This window comes from Papaver somniferum, chromosome 7 (assembly GCF_003573695.1).
Source record: "Papaver somniferum cultivar HN1 chromosome 7, ASM357369v1, whole genome shotgun sequence".
NCBI classification, from domain to species: domain Eukaryota; kingdom Viridiplantae; phylum Streptophyta; class Magnoliopsida; order Ranunculales; family Papaveraceae; genus Papaver; species Papaver somniferum.
Genome location: NC_039364.1, coordinates 224,567,070 through 224,591,918, shown reverse-complemented (window position 1 = coordinate 224,591,918; position 24,849 = coordinate 224,567,070). Strand labels below are relative to the sequence as shown.

At 37.2% G+C, this 24,849-nt stretch overlaps 4 protein-coding genes across 4 annotated transcripts; 2 read left to right on the top strand and 2 right to left on the bottom strand.

Moving 5' to 3' along the window:
* Positions 1-6,018: 6,018 nt before the first annotated feature.
* LOC113293411 (peroxidase P7-like) lies at positions 6,019-7,452 on the bottom strand. The gene is made up of 3 exons (XM_026542058.1): positions 7,195-7,452; positions 6,832-7,023; positions 6,019-6,704 (listed from the first exon to the last, which is right to left on the bottom strand). Exons 1-3 carry the CDS (start codon positions 7,405-7,407, stop codon positions 6,147-6,149), a joined length of 963 nt encoding a protein of 320 aa, XP_026397843.1. The 5' UTR covers positions 7,408-7,452; the 3' UTR covers positions 6,019-6,146.
* Positions 7,453-8,259: 807 nt separating this feature from the next.
* LOC113293410 (G patch domain-containing protein 11-like) lies at positions 8,260-10,953 on the top strand. Its single transcript, XM_026542057.1, has 7 exons — positions 8,260-8,412; positions 8,519-8,572; positions 9,357-9,479; positions 9,554-9,649; positions 9,770-9,823; positions 9,938-10,051; positions 10,540-10,953. The coding sequence occupies exons 1-7, from the start codon at positions 8,347-8,349 to the stop codon at positions 10,672-10,674; spliced, it is 642 nt and encodes a 213-aa protein (XP_026397842.1). The 5' UTR covers positions 8,260-8,346; the 3' UTR covers positions 10,675-10,953.
* Positions 10,954-14,983: 4,030 nt separating this feature from the next.
* Positions 14,984-20,909, bottom strand: LOC113299683. Its single transcript, XM_026548755.1, has 10 exons — positions 20,623-20,909; positions 19,371-19,599; positions 19,071-19,157; positions 18,700-18,869; positions 17,759-17,886; positions 17,185-17,362; positions 16,455-17,097; positions 16,224-16,336; positions 15,664-15,907; positions 14,984-15,521 (listed from the first exon to the last, which is right to left on the bottom strand). The coding sequence occupies exons 1-10, from the start codon at positions 20,784-20,786 to the stop codon at positions 15,297-15,299; spliced, it is 2,181 nt and encodes a 726-aa protein (XP_026404540.1). The 5' UTR covers positions 20,787-20,909; the 3' UTR covers positions 14,984-15,296.
* Positions 20,910-22,314: 1,405 nt separating this feature from the next.
* Positions 22,315-23,965, top strand: LOC113296032 (zinc finger MYM-type protein 1-like). The gene is made up of 3 exons (XM_026544372.1): positions 22,315-22,623; positions 22,782-22,953; positions 23,118-23,965. The coding sequence occupies exons 1-3, from the start codon at positions 22,315-22,317 to the stop codon at positions 23,963-23,965; spliced, it is 1,329 nt and encodes a 442-aa protein (XP_026400157.1).
* The last annotated feature ends 884 nt before the right edge of the window (positions 23,966-24,849 follow it).

The following is a 24,849-nucleotide window of genomic DNA, read 5'->3' as shown; positions in this document are numbered from 1 at the left end:
ATCTCCGTAAATGAGAAACCAAATATCGATATCAACAATCAGGTTCGCTTTGTGTTTATGCGTGGAACATTTCAATTTAAGCTTCAGATTAACTGTCGCTGAATTTGTTGCTGTTGGTTGCAGGGAGTTTACGGAACTGTGCCGTCTGACAAAAATGCAAGAGGAGTGCAGGAGGTTGTGCACGATGAAAACGTGAGTTTTGACAGAGATGGAGATACCATGAGAGTATGTTACATGTGTTGCTGTGGGAGACAAAAGAAAATCTTCTTCGCCATTACGAATTGACCAACATGCATACATCTAAATGCCTTCTGTAGCTTTGTGTTAGCTAGTGTATAAAGATTGCTTGTACCCCAGTGGCCTGATGCTAATTGTTTCAGCTCAAATTTTATTTCCAGAACTTTTGTAGTTTTGCCTTGATTGTTTCAATGAATTCTTTCATTTGCTAATTTCTTTCCATTTGATTCATGTCAAAGACGTCCTAATTTGATTTGTTGCATTTATTATTTCCTAGCTGGTTAAGTTTCAGTACTTTCAAAGAGTAATATGTTGCCTAGCTTTTAATCTTGGCTAAATTGGGGCCTATGCCACTTAATTGGGACCTATAGATTACTTCATCTAACCAATTCAAATGATAAGGGGTGTCTAATATTTATGTAAACTACCAAAATTACCCTCAAAAACATATTAATATTACTAAATTATCCCCATCAATCCTTGATAAACCTAACTAACAAAAATCAGTTTTTATTTTGACATAAAAACCGATTCATCTCCTCCTCCACTCCCTCTTTTTCCATTTTTTTCAAACCAAAAATCGTCGATGATCGACGACGATTAATCGTTTCTTTCTTCTATAAAATGTCGAAACCAACAACAAGAATGAAGTATGCTACTAACAAGAATTATTCTAGCGACGACGATCTCGGACTTGTTGAAGCGATTCGAAATAGAACGAGGGAAGTGCAAGAACAATCCGAAGCCGCTCGTATCGCACAGGAGGAAGAAATGGGTCGAATCAGGTACTTTTCTATCAACCCAATCCTCTAAACTAGGTTTTAGTAACATGCTTTAGGTTAGAAATCGAGAATTTTGAAATAAAAAAATTTCAGTGTTCACAGAATCGGATTACGTTAGTCACGAAGTAAACCGATTCTTATTAGAAACGGATTTTGTTCATAAACTTATAGACCGATTGTTTTGTATGTGAAAAGGAAAAGGGGAACGTTATTGTATAAATATCCCGATTGTGGTAGCCAATGTTCCTGGATCTTTTTTTTTTTAGGAATCGGATTACATATGTCTTCAAAAAACCCGGTTGTTTAGTTTAGAAACGAACTTTATATGTATATCGAGTAAACTGATTCCAGGAGTCGGTTTACATTAGCACATAACAAAACCTAATTGTGGATTGCATTATGATAAGAATCGGGTTTTATATGTATATCGAGCGATTATTTACCATGACTTTAAAAATGCATTGTATTCCATTGTTTTTTGTCGCTTAAATCCGTATTCTACAGGAAAAAACATCAAGTCGAAAATAAATATAAGAGGAAACATGACCATGCTACTCCTAAGCCTTTGGGACCTCGTCGAAAAGACGGTAAAAATTTGAATGCTTCTCATCGAAGGGCCACGGGGAGTAAAGCCAAAGGGACCAGCATCAATGACCCACCACCTCAAGAGGAGCAACCAACACATGAAGAACCTGATTCTGATACACCTATTGAACAAGAAGGTGGTGAGGAGGAGAGGAATACAGAACAAAGTGGTGGCAAGGAAGGTGGTGAAGAAGAAAGTGGTGAGAGTGAAAGTGAAGAAGAAGAAGGTGGCAAGGAAGGTGGTGAAAAAGAAAGTGATGAGAGTGAAAGTGATGAAGATGCCCGTGGAAAGAAAGGTGTTGAAGAAGAAAGTGATGAGAGTGAAAGTGATGAGAGTGAAAGTGATGAAAAAGAAGGTGACGAGGAAGGTGATAAAGAGATAAGAGAAGTCGTTCAAGAACAAGAAGGAGACCCTAAAGGAAAAGGTCAGAAGAAAGAAGTTCCAAAGAAGACGAAAGGTGACCACATACCCGACGATCTGAAGATGCTTGCTCGCGGCCCTGATGATCCACCTTTAGGGATACAGCTGATGGAGGAAATGTATTATGGGGTTACAAAGGCAGTTGGGCCAGCGTCGTCTACAATACCATAGTAAGTACCTAAACCTTGTGCCATGTAATGTAAACATTATTATCCGTGTAGTGTTTTGATTGTTTCCCATCGTGGTTTTATAGGATCACAAGCATGTCGTTCGTCTTATGAAACCTGGAACGTCAGTGACTATGATGACGAAATGGCCACTTATAGCTGATGAATTAAGCAAGGGAGAAGTTCCGGAAATGTTCGATCTAGTCAATTCTACGGGGTTGCTTTCTGTGGTCAACAATTTGGGCCACCTTGGATACGACATACCTCTTTGTTCCGCCTTCACCGAGAGATACTACGGGGAAACAGATACTTTACGTCTTCCATTTGGAGAAATGACGATAACTCCAAATGATGCGAAGTTCATTCCCGGGCTAAGCATAGAAGGTAAAGCCGTGAATCACAAAGAGTACGCGCAAGAGCTTGATTGGGACAAGATTTACAAGTGGACCAAGGAAGTGTTCCAATGGGATGAAGAGAATACCAAGAAGGAGATGCTAGTAGGCAAGACAAAGCAGAGGATATTCCATCTCTCGAGGCTGAGGAGCAACTTTATGGGAACAAAAAAGCTTCGTCATGAGGGAAAAGAGGTGACGCCGCCAACGTATCATCGCCACGACCAATGCGTATGTCCTCTATTTCCTTGAAGCTGTTATCTTCCCCGACGTTTCCGGTGCCTGTGTTAACGCCAACTTTATCCAGCTGTTGCAACCATTTAACAAGATACAGGACTACTCTTGGGGCACTGCCATCCTTGCACACTCTTTGACGCAGTTGAAAAAGGCTTCTAGGGCTCAAAGGAACCAACTCGGAGGGAATATGGATTTTCTGCAGGCGTGAATATATTTGCACTTCCCAATATTTGCTAAAAGGGCTTTTGAGAACAAGGATTGGGACAGACAGCAGTATGGAACCAAGTACACCTACAGAAGTAAGCCGAAGAAACAAAGAATGGATTATTTGAATTTGAGATGCCAGTTGGACAACTTGACGACGAAGGATGTTGTCTTTGATCCTTACAAGGAGGCTTCGGCTAAAGGAAAAGGAAAGATGGTTGGGTGCTCAGACCAAAGTGAATATCATGGGCCTTTGTTTCACCCAAGAGGATATGTAATGTACAACCCGTCCAGAGTCGCAAGACAATGCGGTTACATACAAAGAATCCCAAAGGCGCACAAGGATTTCAAATTCAATGACACAAAAACGAAAGCACATGACAATGATATTGTCATTGTTCTCAAGCCTTTGCCATCATGTGAGTATTGGGATAACAGAGCGTTTCACAAATATCCTTTGGTTGGTTCTTCTCGAACAGATGACAATGAAATTCCGGGTTACATGTCGTGGTACCTCAATGTTTCGCATACTCGAGGGATACGAGTAGATGAGAGGCCCATGATAGAGGAGAAAGATACGACTCTCGAATACTTGGTGCATATTGTTACTCAATTACGATTTTGTTAATGGTTTTAGCATTATATATTGAATGTTTGTTATTTGAAATTGAAACAGAGAAGACGAGTCGAATACTTGATAACCCGGGCAAAGCTGGAAATCAGGGAAGGGAAAAATGTAAATGACAATGAAAATCTAATTAATGAATTGAACAGTCTCGAAGATGTAGAAGTTGGTGCAAAGTTTGGGGAGAAGGATGAGGATGATTCTGAGGAGGAGGAGGAGGAGGATGAGACAAAGAAGAAGAGAAAGAGAGCCCCTTCCAAAAAGATGTCTGAAGGTGCATCGAGCAGCGCCCAACCTACTAAACGAGCACGCGGTGGACGTGGTCGTGGCGGTGGACGTGGTCGTGGTGGGGATGTTCATGAATGAATGGTTGTAGTCATGTTTATGTCTTTAAGTATGGATAATTATGGAGTCAAAACTTATGTCTTGTCTTAAACTTATCGTCGAATTATGTTTGGTTATACTCCTAGTCTATGAATGACTTAATCTGGTTTCTAGTTTATGAATGACTTAATGTGTTTGAAAAAATTTCAGGATTCTAGCATTTTTTCTATCAGAATCGGGTTACATATAGTTATATGTAACCCGATTCTGACAATTTCCCAGAGGTTCGGTTTCAGAATCGGTTTACATTTAACTTTATCAAACCCGATTGTGATGAAGAAAACTCCTGTAACTTTTGAAGCCAAGAATCGATTTTCATCAACCAATATGTAGCCCGATTGCTAAGAAGAAAAGTTATGTAACTTTTAGAATCGGTTTACATGTACACAAATGTAATCCGATTTTTTGGAAGAAAAGTTCTGTAACTTTGACAATCGGTTTACATGTGCATTAAAAAATCCTGATTGTTGAGAGGCACAATTTATATGATTTTGTAAGGACACAATCGGTTTATGTGGACATACATAAAATCCGATTGTTTGATTTGAATTTGAAAAAAATAGCCGTTGACTCCTTATCTATATAAGGACAACCTCTTTCACCCACTCCCATATCACACACTTAGCCTAGAAAATGGAATGGGAACTGCATGAAGATTTGTGCCTCGTTAAATCCTTTGCTAATACGTTCCGTGAACGTCCGAATGAAATCTATTCAATGTTTTGGAAGAGAGTTAAAGAGTTCTTTGATGGGCGTACCGCGAATCCCAACAACCGCAAATGGAGAGACTTGACATTTCGATTCCAATACAATAAAGGGGCAATGCGAGAGTACGTAATAGTTAGAAATATGGTGTACCACTATCATCCAAGAGCTCCTCTTAGGGAAAAAGTGAGTAATGCTATCATTTTTATATCCATGTCAACTACAATAGTTTCACATACTAACATATAAGAATTCATTGAATTTCAGCTGGAACGTTTCAACGGGTTATGGAGAATTCGTAATGGGGAAAGAGAGTTCATTCACCACAAAGAATATACGACGTTGTACCGACGTGCTCGGAGGTTCATTGATGAGCATTTGATGTGTCAAATTCTAGAATTCCCATATTGAGTCCTATATATATATGTAGTGGGCTAATTTCCTAAACTATGTAATGAATATTTTGTTTCTGAAAGTAAGGCATAATCGGTTTACATATGCATCACAAAAGCCCGATTTTAGGAATCGGTTTATGTGGATATTGATTAAAATCCGATTCTGGGTTTACATCTTCCTAAGCGTAAAACTCAACCCAGAATCGGGTTACAAATGCACTAGCATAAACCGATTCTGGATCGAGTAAAAATTAAATTTTTTTTACAAGTTTTGATTCTCGATTAATGAAAATTAATTTCAGGATTAACTTGATTAAACATTATTTAATAATCCAAATTAACACTAATTTAATAAGAATATATTGGACATTAATATAAATATTGGATAAGGGGTTTCTATGAATTTTCTCCTAATGATCCTATTTTGTCATGTAGTTATAGGCCCCAATTAAGTGGCATATGCCCCAATTTAGCTAGGCTTTTAATCTCAGGTGCATATGTTTGCTTTTTTTTTTTTTTTTTCATTGATAAGTTGATTGCATATGTCTGAACTTTAAAATGCAGACATATGCTTATTGGCATAAGCTCTTACTCTCGGATGCATATGTCTGCATTCTCTGAATTTCATTTCAGAAAGGCTTCAGCCTTTTGGGTAAATAGAGACCCGGGTCTTAAAATCCATGATACAATTTTGTACATTTCTTCGAAGGGTTACTCGTGCCATAGTTAACCAGTTGCAGTACCTCCCCTATTTATTTATTTTTTCAATTTTGCTTTGAAACAAAAAAAAATGCAGTAATTACCACATATTTCACAATCATTTCCTTAACATAGTAAAACTAGCACAACATCTTTCAGAAAGTTGTACTTTCTTTATTGAAGCATTTAAAATATAACTTACACTTACAGAAGCATTAAAAAAGGACAAATGTGGCTTGTTTTACCATCCAGATTCCCAATTGTGACTTATTGACTTGATAATAAATATTACAATATTTAACTAATTGATCAATTAGTTAGTTCTCCTGCAATTCCTTCTAATCTCTGTAACAGTGCCTGAAGCTGGACTAAGATTTCCCATCTTTACCATTGCTGCTGCGAAATCAGTCAGAAACCTAGCATTGTTTTGACTGTATGTTCGAACCAATGCATCTTGTGATCCATTATTGAACAAGACTTGGTCCGAATTTAGTAGCCCTCGCTGAGCCACCAAGTTTTGGAAGTAAGCGTTCTCAAATCGGACTGGAGTTTGGACATCAAGTGGAGCCAAATTTCGATCACCGCTGCCGCTAGTGGAAGGGCAGTTTGCCCTGCGGGTGGTGGCAAAAGCTGGATCAATGTTTGCTTGATTGTAAATACGGTTTCGGAAACTTGCGCAACCAGCTTGACCTATGGTGTGAGAACCGGATAGAACAGTCATTTCTGCAGCAGTAAACCCCTTGTTCGAAAAACTAGTGATTAATTGTGCTAGAGTACTTGAAGGGCCAGGTAACTGGCTGTTTGCAGCACTTTGGCTTGCAGTTCTTGCATCTTTTCTTCCTAGTGGCACTGTCCATGATTGTCCATTTTGCTGCAATTTATCAATAAAAGGGATTCTTAGTTACTTCTTAATCACTTGTCAAGCTGTAAAAGAAGCCGCAACTGAAGAATTTAAAGTGTAATGTGAAAAAACGGAAACTAGAACAGTTAGTACTGACCAAAACGACACCATCTCTAGTGGCAAGAGCAAGTATATCAGCACAAGATACAACTCCACTGCAACTTGCTTCAACCTGTGATTTAATTGTGTCGATCACTTCATACCCGCGTGCTGTTCCTGCGTTGGGTCCTGCATTCTTCTCACCAGTGAACGTTGCTGTGTCGTCCAGCAAGATGGAAGCATCACAACCCTAATAATCAAAATATTAATCAACCATTAGAATAATGCATGTACAGTACAAATAAGATTTTAGTTGAGTAATGTTTTGTTGCCATTACTACGTACTATATGCAGCATGCATGTATATAAGATGAAATACATGAAAATACATTAGAATTCACCATATATAATTTAAACATACATTAACAAAGCAATCGTGGAAGAATAGGCGAAGGAAAGAGGCAGCTATTCTGGAATCTGTGTTAAGGGCTTGGGTCATGGCACCACGCACAATCGTGGTTAAGTTTGGGCAAGTTGTAGCATAGAAGTTTGTGGATAACTGTCCATGGGATGAAGAGAAAAGCAAAGCAAGAAAAGAGAATAAAGTGAAAAGCTTAACATGAATGGCAGCCATGGGAACTAAAAGGCGAAAGGATTAGTTATCAGTGAATGATTGGGAGGAGATACGTAAGTTTGGATGTGAAGAATATAGAATGAAAGTATCTCTATTTATAGGAGACATGCATGCATAGAACGTAGAAGAGAGAAGGAGAATGTGAGAGTGAAATGAGTGAGGAAGAGATTATGTTTGACTCGTGCATGGTGTGGTGGGTGTTACAAAACAAAATTAAGGGATGATATTTCAAAATGTGCTGCTGCATCACGCGTTGGATTTTCATATGCATCCAAGATTCCACATGGCATATATTTGACTTTGCTTACCTACACTGCTAGCTCCAGATTGCAGCTAAGATTTGTACTCGGGGTTACTGTTTTGGCAATCAACATTTTGAAACTCCAAGGGCAATGCTAATGATTTTCATAAGAAAAACAACCCGTGATGAAATTTGATTTTCAGAATATCACCAATCAAACTTTGAACTGGGCCATGTTTGAAACTTCAAACTCGACTGCATGCTAGATTTTAGCTAAATGGACAAAATTTGCATTAGAAATTCTCCAAAAACAAAATCATATCGTTGATCTTATTGTTTATTTTTAAATTTTAGCAGACACTAGTTTTATATGGCCATGAGAAAACAGCAGCGTGGGACATAACATTGTATCATTGATCTACACATACACAGATAACGCAAGCATCTTAACACATTATTAGTGAAAAAAGCACCACAGATCAATGTGTGTGTTCAAAGATGAACTATTTCGTACCGGTTAGAAAAGGCAGTCGGTTTGTCTGCCTTTAGTAAATGCCCAGGCTGCCTGTATAAAATAAAATAATAACCATCCTTGTCCCGGTAAGATTCAACTTTACCCCCCGTCTAAAATAAAAGTCGCCGAGTAAGTTTGAGAAACTGTTAACGGAATCATCATCATCATCATCATAATCATACTCATGAACATGGGAGAAGCATCGTATTCTTCAGCAACCGCCATTAATTCCACTAACATTGGGTTCCAGGTTTGTTTCGCTATCTTTCTAGGGTTCTTCATTATTAGTATCCTTTCTAACCCAAGTATCAATTCCTTCTTAGTTTTTCTGATGAATTTTTCTCTCTCACAAACAGCTATTAAAGAAGAGTGGATGGAAAGAAGGAACTGGACTCGGTGCTTCAGAACAGGTAATTTTTCTTATTCTTCATGATAATTCCCGGTTAATTGATTGATTGATTTGAAATTACAGTGTTGTGATGATCAATTAGGGTTTTTTTACCCCTAATTTTCTTAGTATACCTGTTTTTAGAAGGTCAATAGATCAAATCTTCTCAGTAAAGTTATTCTCAAATGGTATAACTTACTGTGTAGGGATTATATAGTTTTTTGTCTAGCTGAGCCTTTGAGAATTCATCCTCAATGGTGGGTACTTTGGGGAGCTATGTCAAATTGACTCTTTACCCCATAGAAGGACATGGAGAATGGTGAATATGTAGGTAGAAAGACATGGAGAATGGTGAATATGTAAGTAGAAATATACGGAATTGATAGTGGAGCGTTAGGATGATAGTAGGAAGAGCCATTTGGTAGGATAGCAAATTAACGTGAAGTTGTGGTTGGGAGATAGGGTGTGAGAGAGTTGTGTGGGAGGATTGACGAATTTACTGTAATCACTTTGCGTTACGAAATTTCCTGAACAAAACTTCAGTAGTTAATGACACTGCTGGGCATCTTCTATCTAATGGATAAATCAGGGGAACTATTCCTTTGTTTATGATTTGCAGTAGTGAAGATTTTTGTTTAGCATCGTTTTTATTGGGTAAATAAATTAACTAGAGAATAAATGAAAAGGTCCTTCAGTTCCATTTTTGTTAGTGTTCATATGTATTTCTATTTCGAACTCTCTTTATGTTTTAGATTGTCTTTGAAATTGGTGTAGGGGAGAGAGTTAATTAGCTGCTTTACTAACAGGGAAGGCTAGATCCAATCTACGTGCATGTAAAGAATGACAAGGCAGGCCTTGGTGGGGATACAATAGAGAAGAAAGTGAAGCTGCTTACAAAAAATTCGGCCTCGAGATGGAAAAGTGAAATTGTGAGTCCCTGCCTCCCCCCTTCCGGTTTTAGTTCTAATCTCTTCTTAAGATAACTGTTTCTGAACAATTGCAGGCTGATAATAGTTATAAGGAGCAACCTGTAATAATGGGAGACAGATTTGGTGCATGTAATTCAACCTCCATCAACTCCAGTAACATAGGGTTTCAGGTCTCTACTCCTCTCCCCTTTTGAGATTAAGTGCTTAGTTTTTGCAGATACCTGTATGGGTTTTATTGTATTCATTCATAAGATAGTTTGTTCTCACATTTTAAAGGTGTTTGCCAACAGCTTTTGAAGAAGTGTGGATGGAAAGAAGGGACTGGTCTTGGTGTTTCAGAGCAGGTACATATTCGTGCTTTCTTTTTTCGTTTTTTCAGCTCGTAAAACGGAAAGTTCTACTGCTCTAAGGAGTTTATGATCCAATCTTCTCAAGCAAGTAATGTCATTATGTAACAGGGAATGTTGGAACCAATAGAAGGGCATATAAAGAACGACAAGTCTGGTGTTGGTTTGGAGAAAGTAAACATTAAGTTGGTGGAACGTCCTGCCTCTAAAGGGAAACGTCAAACTGTGAGTATCAATTTCTTTGCTATTTTTCTAGGATAAAAAGGGAAAAAGATTCGTTATTGAATTCTCATTCTTCTAGACCTCTTCTTGCTTATATGCTTTAGTTGTTATCGTCATATCAGCTAAGCTTAGACTTAATAGAGGGCTTGAGTATTTGAGCTAATTTAGAAAGAAATTAGTGACCTTTACTGTAGTGATTAACTAACCTTGAAATATTATTATCTCATTCTTGAGTGTCCCTATACTTCACGAGCTTTCCTATACTTTGACTGACATAGTTTTAATGCAATTCTCTACAAGCACCCTTTAAAAAGGTTTCCTACTACATAGTGACACTGGTATTGAAATGTGTACGTTGCTTTTCGTGTGCAATGCTGGCTACTGATTTCATTTGGTTCATATGTCATTTTCCCTACGAACAATGAACTTTGTTTTCATTTAACAAACGACGCCAATAATAGGATACTTATCTTTCTTTTGTAACGTTGCAGGAGCCTTCGCAAACTCAGAAGCAAACCAAAAAAGCCTCCAAAAGGATGAAGAAAATGTTGGAAGAAGAAAAACGCTCTCAAGAAAAGGGTTTCGAAATAGCCTTTTTCAGAGAGTTCTGGCCTGATAATGTCTAAAGCAGCATCCAGAAAAAGAAAATCACCAGCTCCATAAACTTGGATTAGATAAGAGGAAGCAGATATTAGTAACTCATCCCATTGTGCGGAAATCATGTGGATTCATTGCAAGTGTTGTCTGAGAGGGATGCTTATAGGGTCAGTGCTAGCGACAATCTAATTTCACTCTGTTGTATGAATTTGTACAGTTTTACTTTCTTTTGTCCAAGTTTGTTGTTAACTCTAAAAATCCGCGTATTTTATTTTGAAAGTGAACCAATTCTTCTCTCTTGCTACCTATGTTTTTGCGCTAATTCATTTTTTTAGAACACCATAGAGTTGGTACTTTTCTGATTTTGTGTGTCAAATAATTCTTATACGAATAGTTGCAATCACAGCATGACGGTGTTACTGCTGATTCTTTTGCTAACACAACCAAGGTTCTTTTTTTTTTTTTTTTGATAATAAAGGGATAGAATTTTATTGATAGGAAAAAAGCAGAAGGTTACAACTTGAGCCTACATATCAAGCCAACAATAAGCTAAGTTACATTACAGTTCGTAACAGTTTCCCAGTGTGTAATTAAGTCCCGAAAGGAGTAAAATTTAAACCAGTTTTGAAGTGATCCCCATTGAAATATCCTGCGTTTAATTTCAATGATGATTTCCTCCTTATCTCTTTCACGCTTCTTCTCCATCACTCTTCTGTTTCTCTCTGTCCAAATAGATCATGCCACTGCAAATGGTAAAACTGGCCAAACTTTCCTCTTTATTTTTCTTCCCTTCCTGCATTGCCATCCATGAAATTGCTCTTGAATTGTTAACTTGTGTGTCCATTGGGGCTCCATTCTTGATGAGAAGTAATTCCATATTTCCTGTGAGAAGTTACAATTCAGTAGAAGATGATCAACTGTTTCCATCACATAATTGCAGAAGCAGCAATTTGTCTCTGCAATATTGCTTCCTCTGTGGTTTAAGTTGTCTATGGTTGGTATAGCATTTTGAACTGCTAACCACACCAAGACTTGAGCTTTAGGTGGCACATGTTTCCTCCATATTTACCCAAAATCCGGGGGGGGGGGGGGGGGGGGGGGGGGGTAGGATCTCATAATGTGTTGATATCCCTCCTTTGCTGTATAAGTGTCTGACTGATAAGTAACCTGATCCTCTGCATCTGTCAATGTAGGAGGTGCTCCTAAGAAGGCTAAGATGCTGGATAGCTGCACATTAACTGCTGAGGATGCTGCGTGCTTTAAATTTATGTCCCATCTCCCATTTGTTTATTAGGTCTGCAATTTTGGCCATCTTGTTTGCTGCTTCTTTGTAAACCAAGGGGAATACTTTATACAAAGGCGTGTGGCCTGACCATGGATCTAGCCAAAATTTTATAGCTCTCCCATTGCCAATATTGAATCTTGCAGTAGTCTGTATTAAGTTTCCTCCCTTTTGAATCCCCTTCCACATTCCTCTACTTGAATTCTAATGGACATAAGTCTTGAGCATCTGACTTGGATTTCAACTGGATTATTCTTCTCCATAATGCTGCTCTTTTCTTGTGCATATCTCCACCTCCATTTGGAGAGAAGTGCCCTATTAATTCTATCCCAAGCCACCCAACAAATTCTTTTCCTTTCTGAAGTCGCTCCCCATACAAATTCTCTCATGATTTTTACCATTTTCTTTTCCACTGCCACTGGAATTTGGAGTAGAGACATGAAGTATACAGGCAGGCTTGCCAGAGCACTGTTGATGAGGACTATTCTTTGAGCTCTAGAAAGAAATCTTCTCCTCCATTTTGCCAATTTCTGTTGAAATTTCTCTAAGATTGAATCCCAGATAGAAGTTTGCTTCACAGTTGAGCCAAGAGGCATTCCAAGGTATTTAAGTGGGAGTTTTTCTACCTTGCAATGCATTATCTGTGCAATGTCTTCTACCTTATGATCTGCACCTATACTGATTACAATACTTTTTTCAAGATTGACCCTCAGCCCTGTGATTGCTTCATACACTTGAAGTATTAGAATTAGATTTTCATACACTTGAAGTATTGACCCTCAACCAAGGTTCTTTTGCTAACACAACCAAGTTGATAGTCGAGAAAAAATCAATGTAGGGTGACTGGCAACACTTCAGATGTCCTACTTGTTTACTTGCATTTCTCTTGATTTTGTGAGTAAAAAGAATGATTTTTTTTTTTTTTTTAGTAACGATGGTTTTTTTTTTGGGCCATGGTCTTATTAGGTCACCTTTCCTATAGTTATAAGGGGTGTCCTGGAACATTGAAATGGACTGACCTACCCTTAACCTAATTTAATTTAAAACCAACACAATAACCACCCCCTCTCTCTCTATATATATATATATAACCACCACCTCCTCTCACCACCACCTCCCACCACCACCGATTACCACCACCACCGATTACCACCACCACCAACCACCGATTACCACCACCCACCACCGCCGATTACCACCACCACCGCCAACAACAACCACCGATTACCACCGCCGATTACCACCACCACCACCTCCAATTATCACCACCGATTACCACCACCACCTCCGATTACCACCACCACCACTATATATATAGCTTAATTTAAAACATTAACAAAGATACTCTCACAAACCCATTACTTGTCATTCGTTTTTGGTTGAATAAATGAGAACTAATCATCAAAATGAGTTGAAAATGGAAGTTCCAGAGAGGTTTAATGGAGTTTTTTTCAGTAAAAAGTTCGGTTATCACAAATTATTTTTTTCTTAACCGAACTCAAAGTTCGGTTGATTCGCAAAAAAAATACTTTTAACCGAACTCCTTGTATTAGAACAATACAAGTCCATAAGTTCGGTTCGTTCGCAAAATTATTAAGTTTTCTTTGTAACCGAACTCTACCTATAAGCCCAGTTCGGTTGATTCGCAAAATATGTTGAAGTTTGCGAACCAACCGAACTTCTAACACTAGGTTACTTTTAACCTAAAGTTCGGTTGGGAACTTGGTTGCGTTGAAGTTTGCGAACTAACCGAACACACAAGATGTACTCAAATAAATTGTCAAGTTCAAAGTTCGGTTACCTACCATGTTATCCTAGGTAACCGAACATTGCACTGTACGACCAAAACCTCCATTAACGAGCGAGTTAGGTAACCTGCGTGTTTGGAAAACGTAACCGAATTACACTTTCAGGTGTGTTCGGTTACATGTTCTTGACATATGGTAATCGAACTACACTTTCAGATGTGTTCGGTTACATGTTGTTGACATATGGTTAACCGAACTGGCCCAAACTTACATAAAAAATTTCATTTTTTTTGAAAGTTTGGAGCAATTCAACCAACATTATCTAAGTTTGAAGCATACCTGGGTACCCAAATACCCTTCCTCCGGTTGTGGTTGATAAAATCCATCGTTTTTCATGTTTTCCTTCTTCATCTTCTCTAACTTTACTCTCTCAATAATTCTACTTCTTTAAAAAAAAACTCATCTGATTTTTTAATCTCACTAATTATCTTTAACTTAATCATCTCACTAATCATTACACTAACTATTATTAACACTACCTAATCATCACCCAAAATTAATCAAGAGGGTAATTTAAGTATTAATATAAATATCTAGATAAGGGGTGACCTAGATTTATTTCTAATGTCTTTACCAAAATAAAACCATTGTTCCAAAAAAAAATCATGGTCCCAAAAAAATCGTTCAAAACAAAATTCCTCCTCTTTGGGCTTCCTGTAACGTACGCCCAAGGTGGGTTCAACTTTAAAGTCTTTTGACGAAATAGACTTTCTCATCTTCTATAAGACGAAATAGACTTTCTCATCTTCTATAAAATTTTGTAAACAGATTCTGGACAAAGACCAAAAGATCTGAATTCTATTGATGAAATAATTAATTTGATTAAATTTAGAAATCCATAAAATGTCCAAGGAATTGTCGAACATTGAAATATAGGATTCCGTTCCAGTCGAGTACATTTTAGGAAATCATATAATCATATGCTAGCCAAGTCCCACAGCTACAAATCCAACTTTTAATCTTAACATTCACAGAAAATAGCACGAAAATGTAATGAGTTTAGATGATTACAGAACACTCACTCTGACCAAGGCAAAACAGTACTGTTACATTAAGTGGAAAAACTAAGTGTAGACCATTAAAGATGGTCCAAATGTGGACCAATGATATCCAAAATTTTACAAAGAAATGAAAATCTTACAAAAATTTGTTTTGCCAGAAGAAATGAAAATCATTCCCTAAAGATAAAGAGAGCCATGGAAAGGATTGTTAAGCTCTGCGGACCATAACAAAAATAAATACCAAAACTGTCACAGAAACCCCAAAATTTAGTTGGGTTGGAGCCTTTATTAACTAACATGTCTTCCTGATCAAAAAAAGAAAAAAAACAAAAAACAAAAAACTTACATGTCTCTACCAAAGCACCTGAACAACTAACTGTAACATTTCTTAAGATTACAAACAGGTAGTGCTACAAAAGTTGATAAAAGATGAACTAAAAATATCACACAATATATTACAAAAACTGATCTAATGGACGAATTTTAAGATAGACAAAATGTATAACACTTACAGTTCGCTGATCATTTTAGTTTCGTGAATTCTGCTACAGCAATACCATTTATTTCTTTTTCTTGTCTTCAGATTTGATAAGTTGTACTGGAGCAGCTGGAATCCTAAACCACCATTCTCTCACCCGCCTTTCCCACTTGTCATTACTATCTTTCCTCAAGGGCATCTGCCTAGTATATGCCTCAAGGAATACCAATATGATAAGGTACTTAAGAGGTGTGAATATCAAAACTGCAGCCATCACAACCAGTGCGAGAGCAACTTTGTCTGTTGCCTGGAGAAAGAACATCATAAAAACAAAAACATTGTAACTAACTCAGACCCAAATGGAATTCAACCGAATAAGAAGAAGGATAGTGTAATATAAGTCAAAAGGCATGTATAAGATAAGTTTTCAGTAAATTAAAAACACAAACCCGTGGAAGTGCAGCAAATAAGATAGCCCTTATTTTAAGGAGAACAATGTTCCCTGCTTGAACTAGGGCTTCAAACTGAGAAATGCCTTCCTGTAACATCAGCAGTTGTTCTACAGCATTTTTACTAGGCGGAGGCATGACTTCAAGGACTTCCAAAGATTTTCCTTTGTTGCGGTGCTTGCGCCAGACCATGAGAGCCGCGAAAAACACACAGATGCATGGTAATACAAACCTAATCCACCCCCTGCAAGTCAGGGTAAAAGGTTGAGTATCATTCTACCAATGGATCCAATATAGAAGTTTAATAATACAACTGGCCAAAATCAAAGAAGGTATATTTAAAGTCTCAAATCTCAATATGACTTGGAAAATGATGGGGTAGAAATGTTTTAACTCGAGTGATCCTAACACTAAGCACTCGATTACAGTAGAAAACTTGAAGACACGGAAGGGAAGCCAGCCAGCCAATACATTAACACAAAGATGGATTTGCATCAGAACTGGTAATGTAAACCAATAAAAGGGAACTGCAAGCAGATAAAGTACCTGGTTTATATTACCTGTAAATTGTATATGCGACCACCATTAAAAACATTGTTGATTTAAATGGATCTTCCCACGCTGCCAAAAACTGAAGCCGTTTAAATAACTCAATCACCGGGAAGAGTAATTCCTATAAAACCACGAGAGACCATAATCATTATAAAATTGACCAAATTTACTTTCTCAAGTTAAAGGCACTAAGAAATATGTGTGGTACAAAATTTAGATAATCTATCATAGCTTTTTACCATCATCACAGCTATGTTGGTGTCGAGTCCGTCCACTTTCACTTGGTCCACAGTTGCCTGTGCTGCCTCCGCTCTCCCCATGTCACATTTTGACTGATGCACAACCATTTCTAGAGGGTTTTTCTCACCTACACAAACATCTCCAACCTGAAACCCAGCTTCGAAATGTGCATCCACCCCTTTCGGTAATTTGAAACCAAGTCTTGTAAGTGCGAGTATAGAAATAGGAAAAAATGAAAGCTGTTGTTTGACATTTCTTGGTGAACTTCCTACAGATTCAATTTGTTTGACATTTCTTGGTGAAGTTCCTAAAGATTCACGTCGGGGTGACATTACTGTCAAAAGCTTCAAGCGACTCAAGAGGGTTTCCAAAATCATATCTCCACCAGGAAGCTTTTCAGCCAGATTGAAAGGAAGTAAGGTTTTGTAATGGGATGGTAATATGCGAAAAGCTTCTCTGACTGCACGTTGCCGGAAGATGCATAAAATGGCCTTGCCAAGTGCTTCCATCTGCGGGTTCTCTTTTAAGCCATTCTTTCTAATGAACTTGTGAACATATAAGATCTCAAGACAAATTTCCAACCAGTAGTTGCGGCGCGAATTTCCTTTGAACTCGGTGAACTCCATAAAAACAGGTTCTGTTCTGTAAATGAGTACACCTAGAATTTAATCTTTAAGTTGAATTAATATAAGGCTAAGATCAGACAGCCATTAAAATCAAAAAACATACATGGCTGTTGATTTGTACATCACGGCTTTGTCGAACACACGAGCACCCAATGGACCAGTCAATTCAGGCTTCACGACCTGCTTCAAGTCTGTTGCCAGATCATACCGGACAGCTTTCTCATATAAACCAACCCCCAGTGACTCAAAGTAGAGAGCATAGTTGGTTAGCGTCAATCGCCCTGAGAAGAAAAAAGATCTTATGAAAACAAAACATGTAAACCTGAGCCTGAGTAAACATAGCGAGACAGATCCAGGTAGAAATTGTACAATTACTAGCCTGCACAAAAGACATGCATAATTTTATCACTTGATGGTTCTAATCAAAACAAAGAACAATTTTTCCGCTGCTACGTCCAAACAAGCTAAATATCATCCAAGTAATATTAGTCACATCAGATATTAGAGATGAGAAGCATTAATTCGATGACATTCTTTAAATTGTGGTTATACGCAAAAATCAATAGGACAGGAAACAATTAAGCATGCAAACATCATATGTTATTTATTTTCATTTGTCTTATTCCTTGTTTGTTTGCAGCTACAGAAATAAGTAAAATAGGGATGCCATGCCTCACCAGGCCATGCAGTGAGTCCAATGTGCTGGAGAACTGGTTGAGTGGGAACAGTGCCATCAACATCTAAAACAATCTCTCCCTCAGCAAGCTCAAGGTTAGATGCCGCATTTTTTGCAGATTTAATTACCCTGTAGTTGAAAAAAAAAATCGTGAATAACAATATATATTTACTAGTACTTAAATCCAAGAGTACTAGTTTTTGCATCATATCATATATTATGTCTTAAAGATATATTAATTCAACATAATATTACTCGAGGGATGCATCTAATTCTGGTGTTTTGACACTAATTTGCCCCCATAGTGGATTTGCTCAACCCTGGTCCCCGAGTCCATGACTATTGAAATCTGCTCTTTTACTACGCGAATGACATGCCAATCTATTCAATGGCCTCCCTTGAGGAAACTTTTGTAATTAACGATTATCTACTGCTTAGTTAATCTTATTGAGATTATTATGATCAATATTATCTACAGTTTTAACTTTGCATTTGATTTAAATTGAACAAACAAGCCTACCCAACTTCAGAGCTATTTAAACTCATACGTTTGAAGATACGCTGGAAATGGTGGATGTTCATAAGAGTGTAACTACTAAATTTTACTACGTAGTATCACTTAGCCTGACACCTCAACAAATTTAAGATATCAATAAGAGTTTAATTGGTAAAAATCTTACAAACACACTGATTAAAAGTCAATTTAGTTGGACAAAACTAGGTGCATCAACAGTAAGAGTTCACATAAACCTACGAAGTGTGCTACTGCAGATCCTTATACTGGCACTTGTGATTCTGCGTGTTGTGTTTATAGCAACTCCTTTATTTCATGGAGGAATTGATTTGATTATGTTATCAAAATGGGATACACTGTATGTTTAACTTTGCAAACATGCAGCTAATAAACTTTCCAGAATAAGTAAAAAAGGGGCTGAAACATACTTGTCGAGGGTTCCAAGGTACTTGTCATAGATGAGAAAATGAAGTTGACCACCTGAAGAGCTCGTAAGAGCACTGAAAAGATTATGGACAGTTATGATATCTGCTACAGCAGCACATGCAGGAGCAATTCGTGCAAAAGCCTCAGGACCAACAGTCTTCTTGGCATCAACCTGGTACAGATTACAAAAATAAAAATAAGAAGGAATTCATGGTAGATAGAAATGATCTCGACTGGAACAATAATTAGTAATATTACTGTGTAGCCTGTCTTAGTCTTAGTTATGAATATGAAGTAATATTATTTGTGTTGTAGAAGTTTGAAAACAAACAAACAAACAGTGAAAAAATTAATCAGTGAGGCAATAACCAACCTGAACAGCGGTGCTAATGGAATCTGAGTAAAACAAGGACCACCCATCCCAGTCGTTATCGTCGTGATCATTCTCAGGTACGGTTTCCTGTGATAGAAAGAAGGGATTTAGCCTCAAGAAAATGAGAGAGAAAGACGCTAAACATAACACCAGGCCTTTGTCAGTCCTGAAGGTCACTCCATAAACAGGAAGAAAACACGAGATACAAAAATTGTCAAAAAACAAAATTCTAACGAGGAAAGTAAAATTATTTGTCTTCTTACAAGCGTAAAAAATGCAAACAATGATGGGATGTCTCACTTTGACTAAAGGCTCTGTACCAGGGGCTTCCCATGCAAGCATCATATCATAACTCAAACGGACGAATTCCTTGTCACTCAAATAATCCGAACGTTGAGTCAGCACATAGAGGGCTTGATACGAGCAGAATTCCAAGAGATTTCTAGCATAAATAGATGATTGCTTAGCATGGGCAGGGTACTCATTCTCATAAAGCTGCTGCAACTCTTCAGTTGGGGTTTGAAGGATCCTGCGAGTACAAGAAGTCGACTTACACATTGGAACTTAAAAAAGAGCAGCATATCAGCTGGAAATGTGTACTTCTAAGCACCGCGAATGGCATTATTATCCATGGAGCTTTAAGGTGTATGTATCAACCCTAGCACCTATCTTGGGAGAGAAGCATCATTCATATGCATCTACAGACAGCAGCAACTGAAATGCTTTTCTACATTCCAAGCAGATTAAAAATAGGACATCTGGTGTGAACTACGGATCTCCACTCTTTCCCTACCCTTGACAAGAAAAAGAGCACTGCCCACCTCTCTTTACTCTAACCTCTTCATCCTAAAACTTCCTATCAAGCTCTTCTATCATCTTTTCTGTCTACTTTCACCTCTTAAAACATAGACCATCTCCAACCACAAACAACTTTTAAGGTTATGCCTCTTATTGCTTCTATCTAAGCCCTAACCAAGCCCCCTCTCAAAAAGGAAAACCCTCCATTGACCCAATATGCATTTCTCCCACATTTGCTAGACCAACCAATCCATTTTATTAAACTCTCAACAAACACGCAAAATGATAATCAACAGAAGTACGAAGCAAAGAGCCAAGACCAACTTCTTCACCACTTTTCATTTATTTCACCTTCAATCCAGAAGGATTTCCTCAATTTAAAGATTATTATGACCTCCTAGAGTTGGCAAATGGGCAGCAGGAACAAATTGTTTACTAAAGCTTTTCATCTGTCACCTTTTGGTCTTGCACACACAGGATTTTTACTAACACAAAGTATGCATTTGAATGAACCCCAACCCTTACTGCAATGCAAATAGAAGGTGTTCCTAGGTATAATTTCTCATCAAATTGACAAATTACTGCGAATGCAACTCACATAGAATGGAACAGAAGAATTAATCTCTAAAAAAACCTAACCCTAGATTCTCAGCATTAAGAAAGTGAGCAAGAAAATTGAAATGGGGTATTCATGCATGCACAATCAAAACAAAGATCATAATGCAAAGTGAGATAAAAGAAGGTGATATTTAACCTGGAACAACGAGAGACAACTGAATTAGCAATTGGAGAGAGAACTGAGATGGATTTTGGAGAAGGAAGAGTAGAATCATCAGTAGATGATTTTCTACGAAAGATTGATTTGAATGATTTGTCTTTAATGAAGTTATCAAAGATCTTAATTCCGCTATTCTCCATTTTTCTTCGAGGGTTTCAGTTCTTCACATTCTTCTTCTTCTTCTTCTGTTCAAACTTCAATCTTGTAACTTTCACAACTCCAACATGAGCCTGTCGGGACTTTATTTCGAGAAAATAAAAGGTGTCTGTTGTTTTTGTTGAATAATAATAACCTGCAGATGCAAGAAAAGAAAAGAATAATTGGGGTGGAAAGGTAGAGAAATTACATTTCCCAAACAAAAATTACGTAACTCCAACTTTTTCTTTTACTTTTTTACCATGTTATCGAGCAGGAAAGTGCTTCATAGGTTAAAACCTACAACGTGACTAAAAACCTACTACGTATGTAACTTGGTGTCACATGTCCATTTTGCGGCCTAAAAGTTTCCAGGAGACATGACAGGCAATATTACGTGGTTCAGGAAATCAATTTCACCCGCACAAAATATGTATCTGTCTTTACTAAGGGTTTAGGCAACCGAAGTCTTTTTTCTTTTTTTGTCTAACTCTTTATGCCCCATAAACATAAGAGGTTTGTCATGCATCAATTCAATTGACTAAGTCACAAAATCAACAACACAGTACAACAATCCCATCAAAGCCGGCCCTGGGCCCATGCAGGCAATGCCTTGCATTGGGCCACAAAATTTAGGGGGGCACATTTTACATGTACTTCCCATTAAAAATAAAGAGAAATGTGTTTTCTGCAAATCAAATTTTCTAAAGGGACAAAAAACAATTTGTAAGGAGCCACAAAATAAATATAGTTAGTTCTATGAACAAGACACGTCTTCTTGTTATCAAGGAAACACGTCTTCCTCTTATGTTTTCTAGTTTCTACTTAAAAAAAAACTTAAAAAATCAAAAAAGAAAAAGAACAGAGGCGAGAAAAAGAAAGGAAAAAAAAAACTAGGGTTTATTTTATAAATCAATTTCATTAAGGTAATTTCGTTGTCTTGTTCTTTTGATTTTTATGATTTTGTTTATTAATATTTCTATTATTGTTGTTTGTGTTGAATCTGTTGATGGATTTAACCATAATACCCTATTTTGTTCACTGCTTAGGGTTTATTTTAAAAATCAATTTCATTAAATTAAGGTAATTTCTTTGAATCTTTGTCTTGTTCTTTTGATTTCTATGATTTTGTTGATTAATTATTTTGATTATTGTTGTTTTTGTTGATGGATTTAACCATAATTATGAAATGAAAGTGTGATTCGTCGTGTCAGTACTCTTAATTTTATACTAATACTTTTCTTCTATTTCTTTGGTATATAAGTTCAAAACCGTGACTTCAATCTCTTAATTGATTGTGATCACTATTTCTGGGTATCCAATACAGTATTGTTGGTCTGTTTGGTTGGATTAATTGTTATTGGTTCATGTGTAACAACACACCATTGAAATCAATATCTTTTAGTATTTTTATACTTCACCGTAACTGAATTCTCAATGTTCTTTCGGACAGCGTCGAGGCTTCCAAATATGCCTCATGTTCCAACTAGGAAGCATGTTCTTGGGAATAAAAAACATAAAAAAGATAAAGCCATGGCAGCAGTCACAAAGTCCCAAGAAGGAGACATAAATAAATACTTTCAACCCATTGCAGTCACAAATAATGCACCTGGAGCTGGAGACGAAACTATGACTTCTAATGATGATAATAGTGGCAATGGTAGTATAAATGAGAATGATGCAACGACAAATCCTAATGATTTGGTCGATAATGATAATGATGGGGTTGAGGCACAAAACGATGAAGTCGACGATGAGTATCAACCTTTAGATATTGATGATCCAGGAAATGGGGATGTTATTGATCAAGCTTTGAGAGATAAGTTGGTCCAAATAGGCCCGGTAAGAGTTTCAAAATATGAATTTCCTAGGGATAAAGTAACTAAGAGGCATTTTTCTAATTACTATTATGATCAAACTCTTGTCAATGGTGAGAAGTGTGATAGAAGTTGGTTAATATATTCAATGTCCAAAACAAAGTTTATTGTTTTTGTTGCAAGTTGTTTAGCAATCGCAGAAGTGATAAGCAGTTAGCTTGCGAAGGTTTTCAAGATTGGGGCAATTTAAGTACAAAGCTTAAGGAACATGAAATTTATGATCAGTACTACAGATGTATGCTAAAATGGACTGAATTGGAGATGAGATTGAGAAAGGTACAGACAATTGACAAAGGTGTGCAAGAACTGATAAAAAAAAAAGAACACTGAAGGAAACTATTAGAGAGGATAGTTAACCTTGTAAGAACTTTATCAAGAAGAAGTTTAGCATTTCGTGGATACAATGAAACGATTGGTCAACCAAACAATGGAAACTTTTGGGATTCATTGAATGGGCAGCTGAATTTGATGAGGTAATGAAAATGCATCTTCATCGTATACAAAATAACGAAATTCATTATCATTATCTTAGTCACAAGATTCAAAATGAGTTCATATTGAGGTTGGCCAATGAAACGAAAAGTATGATTCTTAAGAAGATACGAAAAGCTAAATATTTTTCTGTTATGTTGGATTGTACTTCGGATGTTAGTCATGAAGAACAAATGACTCTTGTGATTAGATGTGTGGATACTTCTGCTACTCCAGTAAAAGTGGAAGAGTTCTTCTTAGGGTTTTTAAAGGTGGATGACTTAACTGGTCAAGGCCTTTTTGGTGTGCTTCAAGATACATTGAAAGATCTTCAGCTTGACATTGGTAACGTAAGAGGCCAAGGATACGACAACGGCGCTAATATGAAAATATTACATAAAGGTGTACAGAAAAGGATGATTCAGGTAAACCCTAGAGAATTTTACACTCCATGTGGTTGTCATAGTCTTAATCTTACTATCAGCGATATGGTCAAGTGTAGCCCTTATGGAGGTACTTTTTTCGGTGCACTTCAAAGTATTTATGTGATGTTTTCAGCTTCTCCGAAGCGATGGAAAGTTTTCAAGGATAAGGTGAAAGGTTCAGAGGGCATTATATTGAAAAACCTGTCCCAAACAAGGTGGGAGAGTCGAGTGGAAAGTGTTAAAGCAGTACGACAACAAGCCCCAAAAATTCGAGAAGCTCTAGTGTATTTAGCAGAAAATTGTGAAGAGGAAAAGGTGAGGCATGATGCCGAGAACATTATTGAACGAGACATTGAGAATTTGAGTTCTTGCTTAGTATGGTTATTTGGCATAATCTTTTATTCGTTGTGAATGTAGTTAGCAAAACACTTCAAGGGAACGACATAAATGATGTTGTTCAGAAATTAAAAGGACTTATAACTTTTCTTGAATCATACAGGGACAATGGTTATGAAAAAGCATTAGCTGAAGCTAGAGTTATTGCAACCCAGATGGGCATTGTGAAAAGTGGGGGTACAACAACCACACCCAATATTTCGCTTAACAATCTATATGGAAAAACTCCAATATACTTTCTAGAGAATCAACCAGACAGTCAGACTCAATCTAGATAAAAAGTATATCAAAGAGTTTATATCTCAATATCTCGATTTGATATATACTCAAGCAAATAGAAATCTGCGAGTCTTTATCAAATACTAGAGAGATAACTTGAATGGTACCAAAGACCAATATCCAAGTGTCAATCAATTTAAATCAACAACCAAAAGGTCGGATATTCTAATTGATTGAACAACGCACAACCTGTGATATTTCAATTATAGAAACAAAATATAACGCGGAAAAGAAATAACACATACACCAGAATTTTGTTAACGAGGAAACCGAAAATGCAGAAAAACCCCGGGACCTAGTCCAAATTGAACACACACTGTATTAAGCCGCTACAGACATTAGCCTACTCCAAATTAACTTCGGTCTGGACTGTAGTTGAACACCAATCAATCTCACATTGATCCAAGGTACAGTTATGCTCATATGTCTCTGATCCCAACAGGATGCTACGTACTTGATTCCCTTAGTTGATCTCACCCACAACTAAGAGTTGCTACGACCCAAAGTCGAAGACTTTAATAAACAAATCTGTATCACACAGAAAAGTCTACGGTAATAGATAAATCCGTCTCCCACGAATATACCTACGAGTTTTGTTCCGTATTTTGATAAATCAAGGT